This window comes from Falco rusticolus, chromosome 9 (genome assembly GCF_015220075.1).
Source record: "Falco rusticolus isolate bFalRus1 chromosome 9, bFalRus1.pri, whole genome shotgun sequence".
Taxonomy (NCBI): Eukaryota; Metazoa; Chordata; class Aves; order Falconiformes; family Falconidae; genus Falco; species Falco rusticolus.
In genome coordinates, this window is record NC_051195.1 from 10,059,569 (window position 1) to 10,083,280 (window position 23,712).

A 23,712-nucleotide genomic window follows, 5' to 3' on the forward strand; every position below is an offset into this window, starting at 1 on the left:
ACCGCTTTGAACCTAGCCAAAGATGGGTTAAAGCGAGTGACTTCCACTTTTCAGATGGCTGTATTACGTGTGAGATCTGTTGATGACTTGAACTGGCATCACAAAATAAAAGCATACAGCAATAATGAAAGACACTGTTGTTTGAAATCTAAGCAGTGAAAACGAACAATTGGATGAGTAAGAAAACAAGGAGTCTAATGCTATTGGAGTGCATTTCCTTTGGAGAGCCGTATCCAAGATTCACTTGCTGGTGGCCTTTCACCAGCTTTGTCTTGTCTTTTTAATGGGGCATGTTTTCGGATGTAGCAACGTGGGTACAGCTAAGCCTAAATGAGATGCTTACGTATTTTATCTGGATCCATGCAGGGTGTTTTGTGCTTGCCAAATCGAGCCGTTGTTGCTGGGTTTGTAATGTATTACTTCAAAGTTAATGTAGTGAATCTGGTAAGATGCTCTGCCAAGTTTTGGCAAGTGTAGAAGGAAATTGGGGAATCCCAGTTCCACTGAAGTCATGGCATAAGGACAGCAGTATTCAAATCCATGTCTCTTGCATGTACTATTCCAATTGGCAAGAGCTTTTGGGGAGGCCTACATATATATATATAGCTGGACCCATATTCAAGACCAGGCTTGTACGTGGTGTCACTCTCATGCAGCAGCCTCGCAAGCGCATGCTAGATAACTCTGTGGTTCGCAGTAAGGGTTTTATTGAATAGAACCTCTGTTAATTAATTTGGTATTACATTCAGTTTAATTAGGCATTCCCCGGGTTATCTATTTTGCTACATACCTGTGTGGTGTTTGGCTTTTTGATGATAATATGTAACCGCATTAGAGATCCTACTGGGGCAAAGCTGGGTATTTCTGCAGGACACAGCTGTAGCAATGAAGGAGGCATTGGCGATAAAGGGCATTACTTGGAGATTGGAGGTAGAAACACGTACCATACCCCGTTTCACAGTATGGAACCGTGGGTGTTGACTTTGTGTTCCTGTTGCGATTAGCGGGGCGGTTCATGCCTCCCAGAGCAGGGTTTGAGCAGCCGCCTCCTTTGCTCTGCTGGGGAATTCAGTTCCACGCAGTTTGCCGTGTGGTCGTTGGCACTAGCACTTTTTAAACCTGCGTGCATTTGGAGGCGGTACACCTCACTACCCTACTAGCAGAGCATGTTTGTGTTGGGGCTTTTAACTTCAGGTGAAGTCAGTCGGTTTAATCCAGCTCGCTTATTTAGACTGTTCAAGCTAACATCGCTCATTTTGCCTGATGGAGAACAGCAAGCACAGTCCTCAGCTGCTCCATAAAAGCAGGCAGCTGGGGTGTAAGCCTCCGGGGATGAGGTGGGAGCAAGCACTGGCTCTGTGCCGTGGGCCCCTGTGTGCAGGGTGGGCATCTGCTGGCAGTCAGGGAGGTGGGCCTGGGAGGAGGGGTTGGGTTCCCTGGGAGCTGCGGCGAGTCCGTGTTGAACAGCCAGACCGCTGAGAAATGACTACTTCTGCTTTGTAGTTGGCGTTATGTATACTCCTTTTGTGCACTCGGCATTGAGGCAGATAGAGAGCAGAAGCTTGTGTAATGACAGAGGTAGGGCTCGTCTGTCGCAGGGTTAGGACACCTTGAAAGATCTGAAGAGGAGGGGCAAACACATACTCTGATTCTCTCCTAATGGATAGATCCGTTCTATTTCCTTTGTGGCCTTGCATTCCTGCCCTGACTGTCGGACGGGTTAGCCAGCCATTGCCAGGCTCTGCTGGAGTACTCCTGTGAGGAGGAGAGCTGCAGGAAAATCAGTCCTTGAAATAGTTTGAGATGACAAGTTTCTCTCTCTTTCTCCATTTCCCAGATCTTTAAAAGCAAAATGGCTTTCAAAACAGGAGGAAAACATCTGATTTGCTGCTTCCCAAAATTGTGGACAAAGAGTCTGTCCTTATAATGCAATCAAAGTTATTTGTCTAACACTACAACACATTGAGCATTAGGTAGTTAACATTTGTCATATATTTTTCCAAACAGTATATAGTCTCCATTTTCCTGTGTAAAAAGTAATAACGTTCTTAAATAACCAAGACAATAGTTATTTCCATTCCTCTCCTCTTCGCTGCTTCCCTTCCCACCCCACCAGATTATCTCACTGGATGATTTATAAAAACTGTATTTAGATTGCAGTCTATATGGAAGAGGATAGAAAGCCCTCGGTATCCCTGTATTCCACTCTATCTGGAATTCTCCGTGTAAAAAAATATGAATTTGTTTCTAGGAGCAATATGAAATTAACAGATATGATTGCAAAAAAATGCTGTATTTTCGTACTTGTGCTGTAAACATCTTTTCAGCCAAATGCATTTCCTTCTGAGACACAAAACCAAACTAGCGAGACGGTGCTGAACAGATAGTTCTCCGAATCAGACTCCTCCTTTTTTCCTAATATTTTCATTGCAGTGAGTAAGAACTACAGGTCTGCCAGTCTGCCTATTGAACTATCTACTGCAGCTTAACTGCAGCAAGGAAGCGGTAATCCTATTGTGCTCCTCCAGCAGTCTCCCGGGAAGCAGAAGGCATTGAAATTACTGAGCTGTTGTCCTATCCCCTCCTCACCTGTCTTTGTGGCTGTAAATACAGTGTCTGCCTGTAAATAACAGTTTGCTGCACCTTTAAGCATGTTTCCTAACAAGAGGCAGCGATTTACTGAGGTGATAAGCTGTAACTAATACTAGGGTATCATAATAGGTAAATAGATTAGCACCGCGCTTCTCTGTATTTTGCTTTCTAGGGAGCCCACTGGCTCATTCACTTGGAGATGCTTACTATGGCATTTTGCACCACCGAGTTAAATCAGTCAGTTACAGGATTGCAGCTATCGGTGCTGGTGTGGATGCAGCTGATGAAATGCATTAGTGAGTCTATGGGGTAGCATTGATCGCTTAGCCTGTTTTCCTTCCGCTTTCTGCTCCCTGACCCAAAAGGGATTGTAGTGGGCTGCACCGATATTGGATGCTGTGGCTATAAACTGTCCTTTGAGCTGCGTCATCAGCATCCATCACATAACTGTTGCAAGTACGCCAGCATCATTTGTCGTCAAGAAGTAGGAAGCGGTGTGGGCAGCCTGGACGTGATCCGTGGCTTCCCCCAGCTCGAACTTCTTGGTTTTCCTAATGGAAGGGCCCAGTGCTTCCGAAGCGGTTGTGATGCTACTGCTGGGTGAATGGGCTCACGTGGCTCTTCGGGATGGGAAGGTGCCCTGGAGCAGGGGCAGCAGAGGCCTTTGTTCCCCTACTGCCTGGCAGGTTTTCAGCACAAAAGGGCTCTCACAGGAAAGGAACAGTACCAGGGATGGGGGGATGCGGCTGATCCTAATAATTGTGTCAATCCTAATAATTGTGTTGCAAATCTTGCAATATTTGGCACATTCTTAAAGACCTAGCTCCTAGAGGTGGGGGATTAAATAACAATTGCTTCCTTTCTCTTTCAAACAGGGCTTAGCTCTGTGGTTGCAGAGGAATGCTTGAAATGTGACTCCAGCTGAAGGGAAAAAAAATAAAAATCTTTGCCTTCCAGCCTTCTTCCCTTTCCTTGTCCCCAGTGTGGATACATTGCGATGTCTTACGATTTTTTCAATGAAAGCATTTAAAACTATTGGAGGCATCCAGAAGAACATAAAGTGTGGCCAGCTCTGGGTGTGTGGGAGTATTTATGAGTATTTTAAGGAGAGGTCGGTCACATTCTGTGCTGAGACACACTCTTGCAACGTCTGGTCCTCTTCAGAGAAAGAAGAAACAAAAATGGGACCGGGTAGCAGCAAGCTAAATATCTCTGAACAGGTTTTTTCTCTTGCTTCCTTAGGGAAACCCCTTGGGCTACTCTAATTGAAATTTCTTTTCTTTTTACATCTTCCTGTTTTTCTCTGTTTCACAAATGTGAAAGCTGAGGCTGCTCATTTCTGTGTTGGTTTCTTAACACAGTCATTGTTAGCAAATCAGTATTGATTTATTCCTATGAAAATACATCAACGCTTTAAGTAAAATGCAATCCCATTAAGAATGATACAGGTTTTGCAAATGGAGAAAAGTAGGTCAAATATTGCACCAATCATCCCAGAGTGTGTCCCTTTAAGCCAAATAAATGTGTGAATACACTTAAACTGTCAGCATTCGTTCGATTGCCATTATTATGCGTCTTTTGGCATGAGCTGGCAGAGCCCTCTGTGACTGAACAGGGATTGAAAATGTCAATTGTGGTGTATTAACCAGGTTGTATTTTACACCTTAGCTGCGTGGGGGGGTGCATTTAAGGATTTTTTCCTTTCCCCCCATTGCAACAGTTGATTTTGACTTGAGCAGGAAAGCCACATCATTATATGCAAGGGACATTGTAGCAATGCAGACAGGAGCAGGATTTAAATCTGATCATTAAGCTGCCGCAGCAAGAGGCTGCGAGAGACAGTGTGGATGGTCCATCTGCAAAATCTGTGCTCCTGTTGTACAAGGAGGAGGGGCAGAGGGGGGGAGAAAAAGCAGCTGCTTGGCTGTGCTACGAGAGGGAGAGACTGACTGTTGGCACCATCTGTAGCTGTCCTTTGTGCTTGCTGCTTTATCTGTTCATTATAGTATGATACAGAATTTCTCGTGCTTTGAGTGTAAATGAGTTGAGATGCGCCTAATACTGTCAGCATAAAAAGCAGTAACTAAGTACACTAAAGATGAATAGTGTAATCTGTAAATTCATTTCGAGTTTGTTTCATCTTGCTTGAATAGCCCAGGAAGTGATGTTCTCCAGAAGCCAGCTGTACCAGATGTGTGTGTGTGTGTATTCATCTTACCAAGCGGAGGGTGGAGCAGTGGAGGTGGGTAGGGCAGGGGAGAAGGGAGACCACCATTTCCAGCCGAGGAGCGCAGACTCCTTTAGAGGGTTCTTGCTCCTGCTGAGCTGGGTAGACGGGGACTGGTAACTCCTACAGCGGCTACAAACAGCTCCGTTTTCATTCCATGCACAAACACTGACACAGGGAAGAGAGTGATTATTATACATGGTACATGAGTCGAAATGTCCCCGGGGAGGAAAGGTTAAACCTCTCTGTAATGAGTGCTGTGATAGGGATGAGTAAATTTGCTGTTGTATACCTACAGTCTCTTAGTTCCTAAAAACACGAGTCTTCTCCAAATAACTTGTAGAAGGAAACAGCCCGGCTTACCTTGAGGACCTGTTTGTTCTGTGATGGTTTACATTTCACCTTTATAAATGTGCGTATTGGATATCAGTAATAACAACAACTCATTAAGATCTTCTCTTGCCTCCACCTCACCAAAGCATATCTCATTGGCATATTCCTTTTCCGGGAGTTACTCTGCTTTTTTTCCAAGCAGGTTTGGCTTTTGTTTGCAGATTCCTGCCCTCAGACCCATTGGGTTGTTGCTTTTTATCCTATTTGTCAAGTGCATATAGGTGCACAGAAGGAGCAGCTCCCTCCTCCTGTCAAAGCCTCATTTAAGATGGACGATTTCCATTTGATGCCGTAGTAATTACACTCGGTTGTGGAAGTGCTCAGCATCCACTATTACCCCACCATGGCTGCGTTTAGCGTTCGGCAGAACGCTTTGTTCGTGTTTCTCAGAGCTCAAGTGGCCATGGTGTGCAGGAAGAAACCCTGCGAGGCAGGGATTTGTATCTCCAGGCAGCTGGGAAAGGGGGAGGGGGGCCTTTGTCACTGACACATTAGTAATGATATGCCAGGGATAAAAGGTGAGTATAATTTGATCAAATGCTTGTTGACAGATTCCTTGGCTAATAGAGAAGCAGCTTAGACTGACACTCGTTGCTGGAACGTTTCACAGAGCTCAGGGGATTGCTTTCTGTAGGCTACATGTGAGGCTGACAATTTCCGAGTGACCATATTTAGTCCCATAAAGAAGCGGTGTCCCCTTTTTGTCACACCAGAGCTCTAAAATGCCTCCCTAAACACCACACTTGACCTTCCACTTGATAAATGCAATGAAATTACTACCTCTCCTTTGTCCAAATGTGTGATTAATTCACAGGAGTGGCCTGGGCTTTAAGTATCTTTCTTGTGTAGCTGTTAAACTTCAGCAATTCCGATTGTTTCTTGTACTGAAAAATCATATTTGTGGGTGTTCTTGGCAAAGCGGGTTCCTTTTTTTCCCCATTCAAATATGACTTTACAGTTAATCTCCTTGGAATTTGTTCTAAGCATGTGTTAATACCAGTAGCTACCTGTGAGTAGCTGCTGGAAAAAGAAGGTGGCGTGTCCTGAAATGATACTTTGCTGCTGCTTATGATTATGCTATTTGATGAAAAGACAGCCATTAGAAAAACAAGAAAGGAAAATAAAAGCCTCAATTTTAGAGAATTCTGCACTTGTCTCTTTCAAACTAGCAAGGCTGAAATTACATGTAGAGCTCTCCTACTCTAAACCACTGTGGCAGCTTGGGTTTTGAGTAGTCTTCTGGTTCTCACCTACTTGTGCAATCTGTTGATTTGTGTTCAGTTCATAACACCTCAGGAAAACACTTAGTTAAAAACTAAATACGAAGCGTTTTCTTGTTCTGAGGGGTTTGTAAAGCATACTTTAAAGAAGGAGAAACCCCAAGCGCTTCCACTTGAGAACGTTTCTTCAACTGCAGAATTTTGCAATTAGGCTGCACTTGGTTCCGGTGAAACTCTTCACTGCATCATACCTTGGTGACTTTTTACCAGAGCCACTTCTGATGCTGGAATCAGAGGCAGCTTTGAGGTTCAGTCAGGGGCTGCCGGAGGCTTCGGTGGTGCGCTCACGGGAGCCAGATTTCACCCACCGTCACTTTCTGGGGCTCTGCTTACTGCCAAGTAGGTGGTTTCTGTAACAGGGGCTGATCTTTTCCGAGTGTGGGTGGGTAAGGGAGAGGCCACGTTTTCAGAGATAATGACCCCTTTCATGCCTTCAGAGGGAGCTGCAAGCTTTTCGGCCCTCTGGGAAATCTCTGCATCTTCATAGTTCATAAGCGTGATTTTCCTGTAAGCACAGCATTACCCTCATTGACCAGAAGATTAGGCACATAATGGCAATGCACATTTAGGGGTTGTGCTGGGTCAAATATAGATTTAAGTGCCTAACTTTGTGTCCATACATCAGTGTGGCCGTGTACTCTTTATCTATTCAAGACTGGTAGCTGATAGCAGTTTTGGAAACGAATTCCTGCATGTGGGTTTCTCGTCATGCCTCTCCAATTAATCTTTTGCACAAAAATAGCCAAACAGAAAAGAGATTTTGTTGTTCTTTGCTCCCCTCTGTGAGTGATGTCTTCTGTATGTTTTTGTTACATTTCTGTTAGTGTAAAATGAATTCTTCTTTGTCTTTTTACACTCACAACAGCTATCCCATGTCCTTGTGCCTCATCCATTCTTCATCTCTGCACCGCTCAGCTCAGAGAAGTTCTCTCGTGCCTCCTGGGCTGTGCAGAATGTTTGAAACTTGTGTAAAAACATTATAATGATAGTGTAGGGCAATTACAGACTCCATTTGATTGGATAATAATGTGAGTGGTGGTTCATGGACAAGCTTTTCACTCCTGGGGTTTGGCTGTTCAGATGGTGACTCCCGTTACAATAGCTTGCGCCTGCACTCGGCTGTGCCGGTTCTTCAGTCGTGCGCTTACTGTCATTTTGTTCTGTTTGCACAGCACTGCTTTCGTCGTGGTGTGAGGAACTGGGACGGCTCTTGCTGCTTCGCCACCAGAAAAGCCGGCAGAACGATCCTCCAGGGAAGCTACCCATGCAACCCCCCATGAACTCTATGAGCTCCATGAAACCCACCCTCTCTCATAGGTGAGTCTCAGCCCAGCCTGTAGTACAGATGTACCGCGTGACAGGTCTGGTAATTGCAATGCTTGTTACCATTGAGGGAGGTGCTACACTGTTTCATGCACTGAACAGCACTGCAGACAACAGGGGATCTGTAATTACAGCAAGTACTAAATAAACTCAGGTTTTGTCTTTGCTATTGCCTGGTGCATAGTGAAGCAACGCTTTCGTTTTCAAACTTGTGCTCAGATCAAGTGGGCTTGCTTTCAGACTTCAAGTTGTGCCCTAAAGATAAACTTCTACAACATGTCTCTCACCAGACGTTTTCTTACTCTTCATTTAAATACAACTGGCTTTTTTGAGGTTGAAAACGTTTTGCTGATGTTCTGGTTTGTAAGTGTCGTTTGAAATGTATACAAAGCAATTGTCTAGCGGCTGTAGCCATAGATGGGAGAATGTCCTATATCACCTTATACCAGGTGAGAATCACAAAGTGCTTATGTTAATATAGAGAAAATGTGAGCATTAAGGGATGCTAGAAGAAGCTGAAGATGTGAAGCCTTGATTACCAAATTAAGTGGAGGAGCAGTATTTGTATTTCTTGTCTGCAGAGCCTAGGTCAAGGCCAAAACTGAAGAGTAAGTGTAGACAGGATTAAACGTTCATTTCGTGCTGTGTGTTTCTGGGAGTTCTTTTTAAGCCTTTCTTTCCCTCAGGATCACATTAAAGAAATCACAAATAGAATAAATTGTTTTTAGTGTAGGACACTTTTGTTGGTCAAGGATTACAGTCATGCAGATGAGGCTAAATTCCTTGTACCTAGATTCAATAGTAGCATAAGTAACCTGAACTTTTGTGTTAGAATTGCAGCTTAGGGACATCTTTGTACCAGTGCATTTACATGTGCGAATTTGCCTGGAAACCACTTTTGGGGTTGGGTTGGGGTTTTTCTCCCCTTATTTTTGCTGTATTTATGGGAAAACCATGCAAATGCTATGCCTTTTATTACAGCCCTCAAGAATAAAGTCTTTTTTTGTAGTATGGCTAATAATATCACTGATTTTTCACAGTACCTGGATGGCCTCTTTTTTTTTCAGTTGCTTATGAAATGATTGTAAACACACTTTAAAAAAAAAAAAAACAACTAAGAAAACTAGGAGAAAACCTTCTGTTCTGTAATAATTTATTTTTACACCTGGGAGAAGCTTTGCAGAAGCCAAGGTGAAATTAGTGGCCAGTCTGCAGAAAAAGTGTGGTGCAGTGTATACACTCTCTTAGGTACAGTTTTGTAGTCTTTAGATGCCCGATTCTCATACAACGTTTTAGCCTCTGTTCCCCTAGAGTCTATAAAGTAAAGATGAAAGCACTGTACTATCTCACAGGGGCCGTGTGCTACGTTACTAGATAGGTACATCCCTTTTCTTTCATGGCCATTTTCCACAGAAACTCTGTCACATGTCAAAAAATGAATACTTTCTTCTGCTAAACACCAGCGTTTCTGGCAGTACCGGATTACCCAATATTCTGCTTAATGGTAGAACATCCTGCCCAGCATCAAACAGTCCCTACAAGTTTCTCTCAAGTATTGCCCTTGAAATGCTTTGCTGAGGAAGGCACTGGGAGTCAGTTCTGACTTACTGCTGTTTACCTGTGAGATGCCCTCTAGAAATGTAATTTCCATGGCACAACTTCTTACCTCTAATGGCTGCAGCAGCCTCTTTGGGGTTTGGATTACCTGCATCGCTGCTTCAGTGTGTGCTGTTGTCTCATCTGTAATTTAGCCATCGCCGTGACTGCTCAAACTCTCTCAGGTGGTACATTAGGACGAGGTATCTTGTGGCTCTCCAACTTTTTTTTCCAACTGGAACTGTTTATTTTCATGGATGTTTTTTAATCCATCTGTAAGGCAGTAGTGAAGTATGGGGTGAAGAAGAATTGAGTTTTCTGTTTGTTTGAATTCAACAAAAGATGAAAAGCCATTAAGTAGAATCCTACTGATAAAGCTGTTGATGAAGCAACATTTGTATTTGCATTAGAATACATTTGGGTCAAAAGCTTAATATTAAAGTTCACAGTATCTTATCTGTAATTCACAAGGTTTTTGTGTGAATTCAAACAAACAGAGAAAAGGAGTATGCTTTGCATTTCCTACAAGAAATTAATGTAGCCAGCAACTTCAAGTTTTATGAAAGAATTAGATATGAAACTAGAACAACCAAGAACCTTATGTAGCTTAACAGAGGGAATATAGGATGTATGTCAACTACTGAATATCACTAGACAAAAAAACCCTCTTCCCCTGTCATCGGGCTATCTTGAGTACTTCACACGGAGCTTTTTCTGCTGTTGCTTTTACTAGCAACAAAATGACCCAGAACGCTAGTCAGGGACTAGAACTGTGATGTACCTGACACTACAGAAACACAGCTGCTTAGTCTCAAAGTTAAACAGGGCTCAGCTGATTTAAAATAAATTCTGACTCAAGTATGTATCACAAGAATCCACATCTGAGGATTCATACTTAAGAAACTGCAGGCACATACACTGGAGCAAATTCAGGTCTGGCCTATTTTTAGGGACAACCTTTTATTTTAAAAAGTTAATTGAGTTGTGGGAGAGGCCTGAAGTAGACTGATCAAGAAGGGCTTTGAAAGTGATACTGTTGGTCAAATGCACTTACAGAGACCGGAATATAAACCATACAGGGATGTGCACACCTGCAACAAATGCTTTCAGAGTAGGCCCTGTATGTGCTAATTTCTTTCTAAATTTAGTTTTTCATTAACAGAATGATCAAGTGTTGCATATAGAAGAAAAATTAAGCTAAATAACTACTTCTTAATGTAGGGCGGTTGGTTGGATTGCAAACTCCTCTACTTTTTGAACAGCATGAGCAGTGAATTCTCAAAAAAATAAAAAAATCCTCAATCTTTTTTTAAGTATGTGTAGAGTAGTAATAGCTCAAACTTTAATATGAGATTCATCTATTTTTGTTTATTTAATTTTTAAACTTTTTTACAGATTCATGTGGGTAAACTTCACTTCTGTACTGAAGGACCAGTATGAGGCCTATCCACATCCTTAATCCTGTATAACTTCTAATTAAAGTCCTACTTAAGGGATTTATGGCGGACTTAAGGAGAGCTGGTAGTCTTTGGGCTGTCCCTTTTGCATAGGAGTAAAATTTCATGCTTTCCAGCTTGCAGAGAGTAATGTAACTTCTTTGTGTTGTAGTTTCCAATGGGACTTAATGTCTGTAATAACAGATCCTGCTCAAGGTGGCTGATTGTTTACTTTTAGATGAATTTAAGGTCTTCGCCAAGTGCTGTAAATGCAAATTATTGTCGTTATACATGTTCTGCTTTGATCAACTTGCTGCTAATGCTTAATTGCATTAAGTGGTAGACCTTTACATGTGGATCGAATTGAGTCTTGGTTAAAATGGGTACAGTTTCCATCAGTCCCAGGGGAATTGTACCCTAGTTCAGTTTAAGGTGGATCTGACCCATGCAAGCCCTTACAGGGCTTCTCATTCCTTGCATAGCATGTAGTAAAGCTTACTTTGTCAACGTCTCCTGAAAATAGACAGCTGTTAGTTGCAGTTTGGTATGTTGTCCTGAGCGTTCTTGGGTTCTCACTGTGTCCTTTCTTGCGCCAGATTTTGGTCGTCTTTATTAATTGCTGGCTGTGTTGCAGTTAGTGACCAAAGGGCAGCAATGGCTGTATAGGGCAGTCAAGATTGATGAAAAATATGAAGATAAAATTATTTTCATCACAAATTACTTAGTGCCAGAGGTTTTGAGAAAATTAAATAGTAGATCAAATTAAGTAGTAATTCAATAGTACAGTAGGTGCTTTATTTATTGTCATTACTGTTTTATGTTCAGGCAGTCATCATAAATACCTTTTATTGGTTAAACTTGCTGTACAGGGGTCCCTTTTTTCTTCCAATTTAAACTTTACAAAGAGCTGAACTTTCAACAGTGATAGGAGCTCCTAGAAAAGAATGGCAATTCTGGTGTCAGGATTGTCACTGTGTGGTTAGGACTGGCTCTCACATCGTCTGTTAAGAGTCAGGAGTGATCCGGCTATAACGTACCAGTAAAAACAGTGTCAGAGTTTCTGCAAAGGTTGCTGCCTCTTCAGTTTTGCCAGCATAGGCAGTTTTGACCAATAGTGATTAAAGACATTTAAAATGTTTGGATAAGAGAAAAGATTGAAGTGAAAGGTCAGGTGCAGCCTATGCACACTTCTACGAAAACGAGAATGTTGCATGTGTTTTATACATCAGTTTGAAGTCAGGGATCACTTCCTTACTGCATGTGGTTGTGGCATACAGGAACAATCTTTGCAAAGGAATTCAAAACTCTTTCGTGAAAAATAAGATTGTTTTAAAGCCTTTTCATCTTTCTGTTTGTGAAGTTGTGAAATATATACAGTTAGGGACTGATGGTAAATCCTAATATAAGAGAATATACCCAGTAAAGCAATCTGTAGTAGTCCTGATGTTGCAAGGGCAGCCTCCCTTTTTCTTCTCTTCCTTTCTGTCAAGAAATGTTAAAATCCACCATCAGGAGAAAATAGAAGTTCAGAATCCAAAAATTCTGCAGAAGTGCTATTTCTTTTAAAAAAATAAATGGTCAGGATTTGTTCAGAACAGTATTAAGGCCCCTGATGCTTTAAGCATTGTTAAGACAAAAATAATTGCTCAAAAGTACTGTCCCAAGACTTGTTTGCCCATCTTGTCCTCCAAGTGAGAACACTGATGCACGTTTTAGCACATACAGGGAGGAGGTAGAAGAAAACCTTGAAAGAAGTTTGAAGCTAAAAGCAAATTATTAATATTCTGTAGTTGAAAACTGGTAATATGTAACCAATAGCTGTTAATAATTAAACCCATAATATTTTCATATGAAAAATCTGCATTTAATTTTAGGTGAGTTGAGTTTGTGGTCAGTTCTTGTGGTGACAAGAGAATCTGAGACTTGATCTTTGAAAACAGTAATGGGCAGCTTAACTTCTCTTCAAATATATATTTGTCATGTTCTTGGGAAAATGTATAGAATAAGGATCATCTCTTATTGTGTGTACAGCACCTTGCATGGATATGAAAAGAGAGCTCTTCAGTATTGATCAGAGTGGCAAAGTGAGTGCCATTGCAGTAACAGTATGTAGCAACGCAAACTACTATACTGTTATATTTTTTTTCTGATAAGTACATGTAAATGCTATGTACTCAAAATTTTTTCCTGTAAGTGTTGTATATACTAGATAAAAAGGTTTAGGGTTTTGTTTTGTAATTTTTTATATTTTTTTAATTAAAAAGTGTCAGCTGATACTTTAAAAAATCCTGATACAGATTAGGCAAATGTTATTTAAGGTATGTCTGCTGACTAAGGCAAAATCTGACCTTGGGCTTTGCCCTGCCTATGCTGGTTTTTAAAATAAGGTAACTAACACCTTTGAAAAGACAGCTGTCATTCTCATGTTTGGGCCTTACTGATCATCCAGTTCCTGAAAATGGCTAATTGATTGCAATTTACTGTTTGTGATAATCGCAACAGTATCATGCTCTTTACATGCTCTCAAAAGCAGATGGTTTGTGCTGAGTCTAGGTGATTTTCCTCTTCCAGTGTTAGGAAGATTCCCTGTCACTTGTTCTCAATGAAACCAACTCATTCTGATGGCATGGAGTTAAAAATCATTCAGCTGTGGCAACACCCCTAGTTTTTACCAATTTTGACTGTCAGCATAACTGCGCGGTGACACTGAAAGCTGTACTTTGCCTAGCTCTTTGATGCAAGACTCATTAAAATCATCAGGAGTCTTTTAACCGGATTGAGTACCTTTGGAATACGGAACATCAGAACTAAGTCGGTACCCTGCAGCCACCACAGCGTCAGGTCCACGTGTGAGGTTTAGCAGTCCTTTCCAGGCACAGAAGGGCTGGCAGAGGGACAGCCCGTGGTTCAGCACAGGGTGAGTTCGCTGTGAGGAGCTGGGTGCTGGGTGCTGATGCTGTTAGCATCGCGCTCCAGCCTGCCTGCCAGGAGGTGACATGGCTTCTAAGCAGGGAGGGAGTTTTACAGTCTGGCGACGTTTTCAATTTTCAGTGGAGTGGAAAAAAAACCCAAAATTACTGGCATAAATGATGGCAAATACCTTGCCTTTTTAAAGGATTTTTGTTCTTTTGGGATAATTTGGCAACAGGAGCAGAGATGTGTATTTCGTCTAAAACCTAGGATTTTTCTTGATGCCTTTTTACACGTATCTGTCATGCATTCACTTAGAAGAAAATGTGAGCCTCCACAGGATTTCCCTGTGAGTAGATTACAAAAGAAGTGAATTCCCAATACACGGTTTTGTCTTTTTTATTCCTGCCATTCCGATACACTTGGGTTCTCAAGTCTCTGGTATCACAGTGGGAAGAAAAGGAAATAGTCATTACTATTTGCAGGGATGGAGGGCTTTTCTAATGGTTTCCCTAAAATTAAACGGGTTAGAAATTCTTGCTAAGAAATTCCTGACTGGCTTTCGCTACAGATGACAACAAAGCCAGCTCGATAGACAGAGAGAGCACATCAGCAACCTATGCGGAGGGTCGGGGACAGGAATTTAGGCACTGACAGTGCCTTTAGCTTCTGCCCGCGAAGGGGCTGTTCCAGGAATGAGGAATAGCACACCAGCCGGGGCACCTTCTTGCATGTCATCTCCACCAAGCTGAGAATGCGGGGAAGGTACCACAGTCTGTTGATGCTCTCCGTTCCCACTTACCACGTCAGGGGAGATACGATGTGATGGTTTGTTTGCCCGTGTCACCGTGTCAGCAACAGCATTTCCAAACAACTTTGACAGGCAGAGTGTCGGAGGCGGCTCGGGGAGACGTTTCTCGCAGACCCTGCCCCGTATGTGCCACGGAGCGCAGCCGGCCCTCACCGGCCGCGTCACTTACCCGGGCTGCCCTGAGCCCTGCCCGGGATGCCCTAAGCCCAGCCGGGCTCCCCCTGCCCTGCCCAGCCCAGCCCAGCCCGGGTCGCCCAGCCCAGCCCGGCTCCCCCAGCCCTGCCGGTGGCCAGCTCTGCCCCGCCGCGGCTGCCGCATGGCGAGGGGCTGCTCGGCAGCGGCTGCCCCCCGGCGCGCCCGGCCCGGCCCGGTGGTACCCGCGGCTCCCTGGCCCCGGGCGCTGCCGGCCGCCCTGCCCCTGCCCCTGCCCGCCGCTCCCCGGCCAGCCCCGGCGCCCCCAGCCCCGCTGGCTTCCAGCAAGTTGCGGTGGTGCCGCGCAGCCCCCGCGCCGCCCTCCCCGCCGCGCCTCTCGAAGAAAGCGCTTTTCGCTGTTGTCGGGGAGCGTAAATCAGCTTCATCTAAAATCTCGGAAGTGCAAGTCCATCAAATCTTCCTCCGAGCCGCCTGCTACACCTTGCGTGAGTCAGACTGCAGAGCTCCCGGTGCCCTTCTCGCTGTGCGGGGCTGCTGGTGTTTCCCCCTGTCTCAGAGGCAAAAGCAGAAGTGGAATCTGCTCACGCTTTCAGCCGTGCCTTCCCCGGTTGTTGTAGCAGTCGCTGACCTCCAGGCACTATGAATAAACAGCAAAGCTGGGAACAAAAGGAGTCTTCTGGCTGCCATTATCTCACATTAACATAGCAGACGCGCTGCGGTGTGAACAATGCGAGTCTCATTCGCCGATAATCAGCGAGTACCCAGGCATTTGGATTACCAAGGCAACAGGCAATGGTAGAATACTGGGTGGGTGTGTTTTTTATTGTAAAGGAGCAGTCGGATATGGAAACCCAGGTATATTGATAAAGCAGAGCAGAAGGAATGCCTGGTGGCAGGGGGGGACTGAGGGCTTGGGGTTGCATTCCGACACACGTGAGATAAATAAGACATGGATGAAGCAGGTCTGTGCTGAGATGCAATAAAGATTAAACTGCATTTGTCAAGCTGAAAACGATCATAAGATAATTTCAGCATTTTGAAAAAGGTAACAGGTGGCATGTTAATAACAGGGCTGTTACCGGTGGATTTTGTAACTGTAATCTGGGCTGTAGTAATGCGTTGCATGGTCTACGTGTGTGACAATAGAACGGGGTGTGATGCTTTAATCTTTTTTCCTTTGATCGGATGGATGCTGTAGTCCCATAATGTCAGACGATGGTGGCCCCTTCTGCTGCTTCTGAGGCGGGAGCGGGGCTCAGTAGCATTTTATTTCTTACCTGCATAGCTGTGATCGTTTTTTCCACATGGACAGAAATAAGTTGTGTTATCTCTGTATCTTTGCGTGCGTGCACGCACACATGTGTGCGTGGACATATGTGAAATCTGTAACATAGCAGGACTCTGTGTGTATGCAGGAGGGTGCAGGTGCCTGCAGGTTCAGAAACTTTGGAATTAATGTAATTATTTGGCCCGATGATTTTTTTCTGATTTCAGGGGTTAGATTCAGATGCTCTAACTCTTGCTGAGCGGCAGCGTGGTACTTTGCAGGCATGGCTCTAACTGATGAGCTTGTGTGTAGAGTAAGGCGCCAAGAAGCAGCAGCAAGCATGTCACAGCCTGACCTGTAGCAACCCAATGCGAAATGGAAGGCAGCGTTCCCACCTTGTGCAGTCATAAGTCATCCAGGCCTCACAGGCCTTGTCAGGACTATAAAGAAAAAGTTAAGGGCTTTCAGCTTCCGAGGTACTGTGTATTACCTGCTGAACTGCCGGCTCGATTTTGCCATCTCAGTCTCCACGCGAGCGGCTGGATTGTTCGTATGTGTGTGGCTGCATGAATGGTTATTGTAAACGCGTGTGGTGATATTTAAAAGAGCAGAGGCAGGGGGTGATAGCCACCTGCTAGCTGCAGGTGCCGTCCAAGCCACCGAGCTGATAAATGGTTTGCTGCTTTCACCTTTTGATGGCTTCACCTGCATCTGCTCACCTAGAACGGGGTCAGAATGCTTCTGTGTTTTCCAACGGTTTCCCAGAAAAGAGTCGCCTTTCTTTTTACAGTGAGTTAGGAAATTTCTGACCACTTTCAGTCTTCCTCTTCAGATAACATCGCTCATAGCCTGGTGCAGGCAACATCCAGTTCTGAAACAACACCTGAGGTAATTCTTTCTTGGTAGGGAAGGACCAGGTATGGATCTTCCGTGCATTTGGATTTGGGAGAATCAGAGCTTTCCAAAGGGTTGGAGAATGTATTCATCCAGTTGGAAAGAGCGGAGGGAAACAACAGACTTGGGAAATTGTAGGGGGATAATTTTTGGAGTGGTATATTTTTCCTGTAAGCTCTGAATATCTGGCATCATGCCATTAAGAAGTAGAGGGAAATAAAGTCTTGCAGAATGCTTCCAAACTGGCTTTTTTCACTTTTGGGTTACGTAAAAACACCTAGTGATTTGGATGGGGCTCTGTGTTACGTGTTTGTTTAGTGAAAAACATGATGGAGCCTTAGTGTACGCCAGTACAATTTAAAATTCTTCAACTAGTAATACTAAGTAGAGGAATGCATTTGAGGAAGGTGTGCGTCTCCCCAGCGGTATCAGTCAAAAGTAAATTCCTGCTAGCCATCTAGAGCCGGTACTAGTGTACAAACTTACTACATGACGTTCTTTTTTTCCTCATCTTTAATGTAAACGCCTTACACAACATTGGCTTTTAGTTTGCTTCATGGCGGTGTGGGATGTACAGAGGTAGATAACTTATTTTCTTTACAATATGTCTTTGTATTGCCTTGCTGACTGTAAGCGGTCTTCGTGTCCTTTCTGCATGGCTGGCTCCCTGCTCTGCCATGTTTCTCCGCGTGAGCTGAGGATGGATTGTGTAGAGCACTGTCTATGGAAAACACAGCACAAAAAGTCAAGGGATAGCTTGGTTAAATTTTGTGTTATGCAAATTTTTTAGTAGTAATGTGTTTTTAATATCTGTTAACACGACTGAAAACTAATTTTAAGTGTTTTAAGTTGAAACACTTTGGCCAAGCCCTTTAGACTTATGAAGATGGTGCATGTGTCTCAGCTGGTGAGGCACCGGTTTGGTCCCCTGAAAAAAAATCTCAATGACAAATGAGAAGTCACTTCTTTCCTTCTAAATGTCTGGGGTTTTAAAGAAGAAAACAAAAGCATGTCTCTGAAATTTTACTGATTGCCAGTAAGTGGAAACAGATTTTTTGGCTTTCAGGTGTCACATTGTGGTTTTTTTTCAAATTAGTAGTCAAGGCCAAGGATATTTTCAGTGGAAATTTTACTAGAAATTTATTTAAAAAAAAAAATATAGAAAACCATTTGATCTGTTCTTTATGAGTAGATTGTCAAGGATTCCTAGTTTATTGAATTGGGAAAAAATAAGGTGAAGTCCTTCCTGGAGCATTTTAGTGTTACAGGAAAGGGCTAACAGTGTTCCATGTGGTTTGTGATTTTGCTTTTAAAAAAAGGTTTTGTTTGTACTGATAAGAAAATTATAAAAATGTGGTGAAATTCCCGCCTGTTCCATAACATGAAAACACCAGAAAAGCAGTTCAAATTCAGTATTTGCACTGCACCATGCAGAACGATCCTTTTCTGAAATAAAAGCGTGCTTAAAATAAGTTTATGTTGGTGCCCTCATCAAGGATTGCTAACTGAGTCCGTATTAATAATTAAAGCTATGTGAGTGGTGTTCATTCGAGAAAACCAAATAAACCAAAACCTAAACCTGACCGAGGGAAGCTAAGCTGCCTGACTTGTGGGGCAGTACAGGCATGAAACACGCGTGTTGGTGCTGCCGTCACCCAGGGCTTTGTTTCCTGCTCTGGTCATGGGGTTTGTGACATTTCTCCCCTGCAGGCGGGTGAGGTTTTAGGGGCGAAAGAGGGGTGAGGCTGGAGCAGGGAGCCTTGTTTGGGAATTGTTATGTTTTAGTTTGTATTAAAGTAGTGTCACCTAGAGGCTCCAACCAAGAATACAGCCGCGGGGTGCTGGGCACCCTGAGTACAGGCGCCGGGAGGCAGCTGCAGAGGCAGAGCAAGGTGCAGGCACAGAGCTGCCAGCGAGCAAGAGCAGGTCAGGGACCTCGGGTTTGGGCTGTATTTGGGCCGTTCTGATTTGTGACCCTGTGTAACTGCAGAGTGTTTGGCCTGGGCAGATCTCTGACACCTCTCCTTGTCATCAGATGCTCTCCTCTCTGGGTGTCCATGAGTGACAAAAGAAAACAGGGGAGAAATGACAGTCAGTGTTACGCTGGCAGTTACCTGCACATCTTGGTGTCGGCTGAAGAAGTTTGATAGAGTCAGTAGATTTAAAGGCCTCTGTGGACTCGGTGTGTCAGGTACCAGTCAGGTGGCATGACTGTGCTTCAGAAACATTAAAGACCCCTGCAAAACTGTAAAGCTGGCTTGAGGGCTAGCAACAGAAGCTAGCCGCTGAAAGCCCAGTTGTGAGAAGCTTGATGCCCAGGCTTGCAGTGAAAGGTTTTTTTGGGGGAAAGCTAACATCTGGTGCTTTTCGGTAGTAGTTGATAGATTTTCAGCGTTTAAAATGGAGATGGATGTTTTCTAAAGGTAGTGGTTTAGACACCTGGCTTTCTCAACAAGGGTTGTGGAAAATCACCGGGAAGGCGTAATTCCAGTATTTATCCTGCTCCACCACACATAAAGTACCACTGCTTTAGGAGGACGTGTGCTTCACTAAACCATGTGAATCTCTCCTTCCTCAGTCGATGAAGGCATGTAAATAGAGTATCAGATACACACACAATTGCATTAATGACAACATAAACATATTTAAAATACAGCATGTTCAAATAATGCCACAATCCGTGGATAAATTACAGTGGTTCGCTAGTATTAATTTATTATATGGATGTCGCTTTTTATTAAGCAACTTTTATTAGAACTAACTGTCTGCATCTGACATGAAGTCTGTAACTATTCCAAGGAGGCTGGATATCTGGATATCTGACTGGTTCTGTTTTCCTAGTGCTGGGATTAAGAAAAGCTGTGTAGACCTAAGTACTGATGTACCTCTCTGGCATGAGTGTTGTATTACTGGTGGTTTCAGTACATTTGCCAGCAGCTAAGAAATCCTTCCTCATTATTGCTTGATTGCAGTTTCACTACATCATAGTTTGAGAAGTAATTTCCCTCCATCTCTTCTTTGCTCTATGGCTTCCTCTGCTGTTTGGCCTTTAATGCTGGCCAGTAGTATGTATAGGTTCATTAACACTATTATAAATTTAGTCAATACACTTTTAGTGGACTCCAGCTGAGCCCAAACTGACTCACTGCCCTCCAGGGTGTAGTGAGAGACTTAATTACCCTTGTACCGTTGAACAGGAACAATGTCATGGGCAGCATTTGCTGTGGCTGGAGAGGTGGAAGCTTCTTTCTCTATTGGCTGCCATTTTCAAGTTTAAAGAAAGGGATTTTGGGATAATTCGCAGCTCTGTATAGTAACAGCGGAAAGCCACTGCTCTTTTGCAAATGAGAATTGGATTGGTCACGTTTCATTACGGTACTTACATGGATTTTCCTTTGATGGTAGGAGTATTCCTTTGGGTTGTCTAAGGACAGAAATGCAAGTTGAAAGAGCGAAGTGGAGGGATAAATAATCCTGTAGTTGAGCGGTACATGTTCCAGCATCTCCTACTGTTTGAAACTAAAGAAGCCTTCATGCCATGGAGGAAGGGTGGTTATTGTATCCAGTATGGCAAAAGTCATACTCCAACATGCGTGTAATTGGTGATGGGCCAGCGTATCGTGCTGGAGAACACAAACCCCGAGGATGCTGCATATTTCTTATTGGGGTAACTACAGTGACATTTGAGTGAAGTGAGGTCTGGCGCAGTGGGTGTATATTAAGGGGTATGTTGATGTTCTGCAAGGCACGCCAGTATTTAGATGTCGCCGTAATTTCTGATACGAACGTAGTCTGCAATTTAAAGCTGAGTCCTGTGTTGGGTGATGTGGTAGTCATCTGGTTCAGTGTGCACAACAAATTTCTCAGCAAATCTGTACCTGCTGTTCTTCTGGCTTTCAGGTGTTATGCCGGGTCCTGTATTGAAAGCTTTCACTGTATGTCAACAGTAATGGTTTCTTGAGGTGTCACCCATTTTTAACTAATACAGTAAAAATGGAGTGATATACTCTGCTTTGTAATTAGATTAAATGATTAAATAACCTTTGAGAACCCAGTGCAACCTTCCACTGAACAAATCTTCTGACTCTACCATTGGAAAGTATGGACAAGTAACACCTGAAATCTCTTCTGTGTACTGCAAAGGAGAGGAACAGCTAAGAGAACCATGCTTTGGAGGCAAAGAAAGTGAAGAATAAGTTATAACTTCATAACAGTAGGCTAAGGCATTGCTAGCTCAAAAGTTTTGAGTGTGTGTACAAATCGTACAGCATATTTGCATTAGAAGAACCTTCAGTGACTCTGTGGTTTGATTCCTGGCTATCACTACCCATCTTATTTACTCATACACTTGCAGAGTATTTGCCTTGTCCCTCAGGTTTTATTACCTGTCCACAACACATCAGCGGGGAATAGTGAGGAATGGCTGCGGTGAGTCCTTTCGCTGCTTGTGTCATGGAGAGAGCTTCTTTGTAGTCATTGAAGTATGCAAACACCCATATGTGCCATAAATATCCAAACAAATCACAGAGCAGACATCATCAAAAACAGTCAGAGAAGGAAGTAAAGTAGGAGGCATCATTCAGAGCAGGAAGAAAGAGGAAGGCTTAATAGCAGTCGCAAATTCTGGGTTAGTCATCGTTTGTCTGCATGCTGGTGGAGGGGACTTGCTGAAGCGTTGCGTCACTTGCAAATATTAGTCACTGAAGCCATTGTCTGAGCCTCTGAATGAGAGGGGCAAGGATTTCAGCCTTCTAAGAGAAAATATGTTAAAGAAAAATGGGCTAGGAGGACTTACTGATTGCACGGTTAAATATGCCGTTATTAACACGTTGTTTTATATGGATACTGTCGACATAGACGTTACATGTCAAGCATCTTACAGAGAATTACTATTTTCCATTAATTTTCTCTAATTATTTGTTAGGGGAAATTAGTCTTTTCCCTAATTTAATTAATTTTTTTGTGTGTGTGATTCTGTTGCTTAATTCAGTTTGGGTATTTTGAAACAAATAGATCAGTTCAAATTCACAGTTATGTTCTAATACAGTGCTGTTGTGCTGGCACAGCCTTGTGTAATTTTTTTGAAATTACTTAGTTTTTCGTAAAACGTACTCACTGTTTCATTTTACCTTGGACACTGGCTGTTGCTCACATTAGGTTATTTGTTACTTGGGACACAGGCAGTTTTTATCTCATGCGTGTGCACCTTGTGCAGTGCAATTCCTGTTTTTTAATGATTTCACTGTGTGTTATGAACAGGCTAAGGAATGAACACATAGGTGGTCCTTGAGTTTGGCTCATAGCACAAAAAGAAGAAGTGGTCCAAGCCCGGGGCATTATCTGGGGGCATGGGAGAGCCAGCTCTAAAAAGAGCCCTTTTTAGCACTTCAGCAGGTTGGTTGTCTCAGCGTGCCTTGTAGGAGTTAATTGTGTGGCACTTCATGGTGCAGGCTTTGTAGAACATGGATAAAGCCCTCATGGAACCTGTATGGATTCTTTAGGCAAGGTAGCCCTGTGCAGAATTCCAGTGATAGCTGGTAGTCAAGGTGAAAATCCTGTTCTTGACATAAAATACAAGTCAGTGGTGTTTGAAATGAGACAGCAATACGTGCGTGTATTAGATGGTATATATATATATCTAGATGAGGAAGTATGTGTAAGTAAGTACATATATGGAAATGGAAAACTAATTTGCAAGTTAATAGTATGAGAACAAGCAGATTTCAAGTGGAATATATTTTACAGTTATGGGATTAATAGTACTTTCACTGGATTTAATGTATTTCATTAATTACACTAGATATGTACCTATCCTGTGTTTGTTTTGAAGCCACCGATGCTTTCGTATGAAAAGAACTGTAAGAAATGTTTGCTTGTGTCTGTGGACAAAGCTAATGGAAAAACCCGATCCTTTCATCCACATATTTATCTCAAAGATGTGTTGTATATCTGCAGTTGATTTTCTAGAATGCTGATCAGCTAATACTGTTTTTGGCATGCAGCTTATCCATCGTGTAGAACACTATCTGAATTTCAATTTACTTTTGAAAATTACGTTGAACTGCTATTCCTTTAAAGGCTTTTCTGGCCATTTGGGGACCCGGTGCAGACAGTGGAGCTGCAGTCTGGTCTCTAAATCTAATTGAATTGATACAAGGCAGCTGAAGCAGTGGCTGTTGAAGAGCTTGAGATGGATTGCGAAAAATAAGTGCTTCTGAGCAACTTGCTCAGTGTCCTTGTTTGAAACTCTGCCCCTGAGTTTATTTTTACTTCCCCTGGTAACAGACCTTTATGGTAAAAGCCTTGCGCTTCAATGTAGTTAAGAAATTTGTTAATTCTGTATGGTTTTGATATGATCACCTTGCTATTAAAGAAACCATGGCTCTGAGAGTACTAGCCTAATAGCAGGAGGAGTGGAGAGTTAAGGTACTGTCAGGTGTTAATCCCTTTGTCCCTACCAGCAACTTGCCACTGTTTAAACTTCCAAAATCTCACCCTCGTAAACATTTGTTTTTGCAGTGATGGGTCTTTCCCTTACGATTCTGTTCCCTGGCAGCAAAATACCAACCAGCCTCCAGGCTCTTTATCAGTGGTCACCACAGTATGGGGTGTGACTAACACCTCTCAAAGCCAGGTAAGCTGGGTTTTATCCTCTCTCCCCCCTCTTGATACGGGTTTTCACAAATGTTTCAAAATCAAAAACTTTTTGGAAAATCCGCTCGGGATCGGTAACAGTGTCTGTGTTCTCTGGGTCGTACCTGGTGCATTTTTTTTTCCAGTCATGTCCTCTTCAGTGGCATCGGAAAGGAGGTGTCTAAGAGCTTGAGTCA

The 23,712-nt window shown here is 43.1% G+C and overlaps 1 protein-coding gene across 10 annotated transcripts in view; it reads left to right on the top strand.

The window, feature by feature from the left end:
• Nucleotides 1-23,712, top strand: part of ZMIZ1 (zinc finger MIZ-type containing 1) — a 357,468-nt gene that overhangs the window by 298,002 nt on the left and 35,754 nt on the right. For all 10 annotated transcript variants that reach the window (XM_037399104.1, XM_037399105.1, XM_037399103.1 and 7 more), the window contains 2 exons: nt 7,665-7,809; nt 23,402-23,516. In XM_037399104.1, the coding sequence (XP_037255001.1) occupies nt 7,665-7,809; nt 23,402-23,516 (260 nt within the window). The remainder of the gene's footprint in view (nt 1-7,664; nt 7,810-23,401; nt 23,517-23,712) is intronic.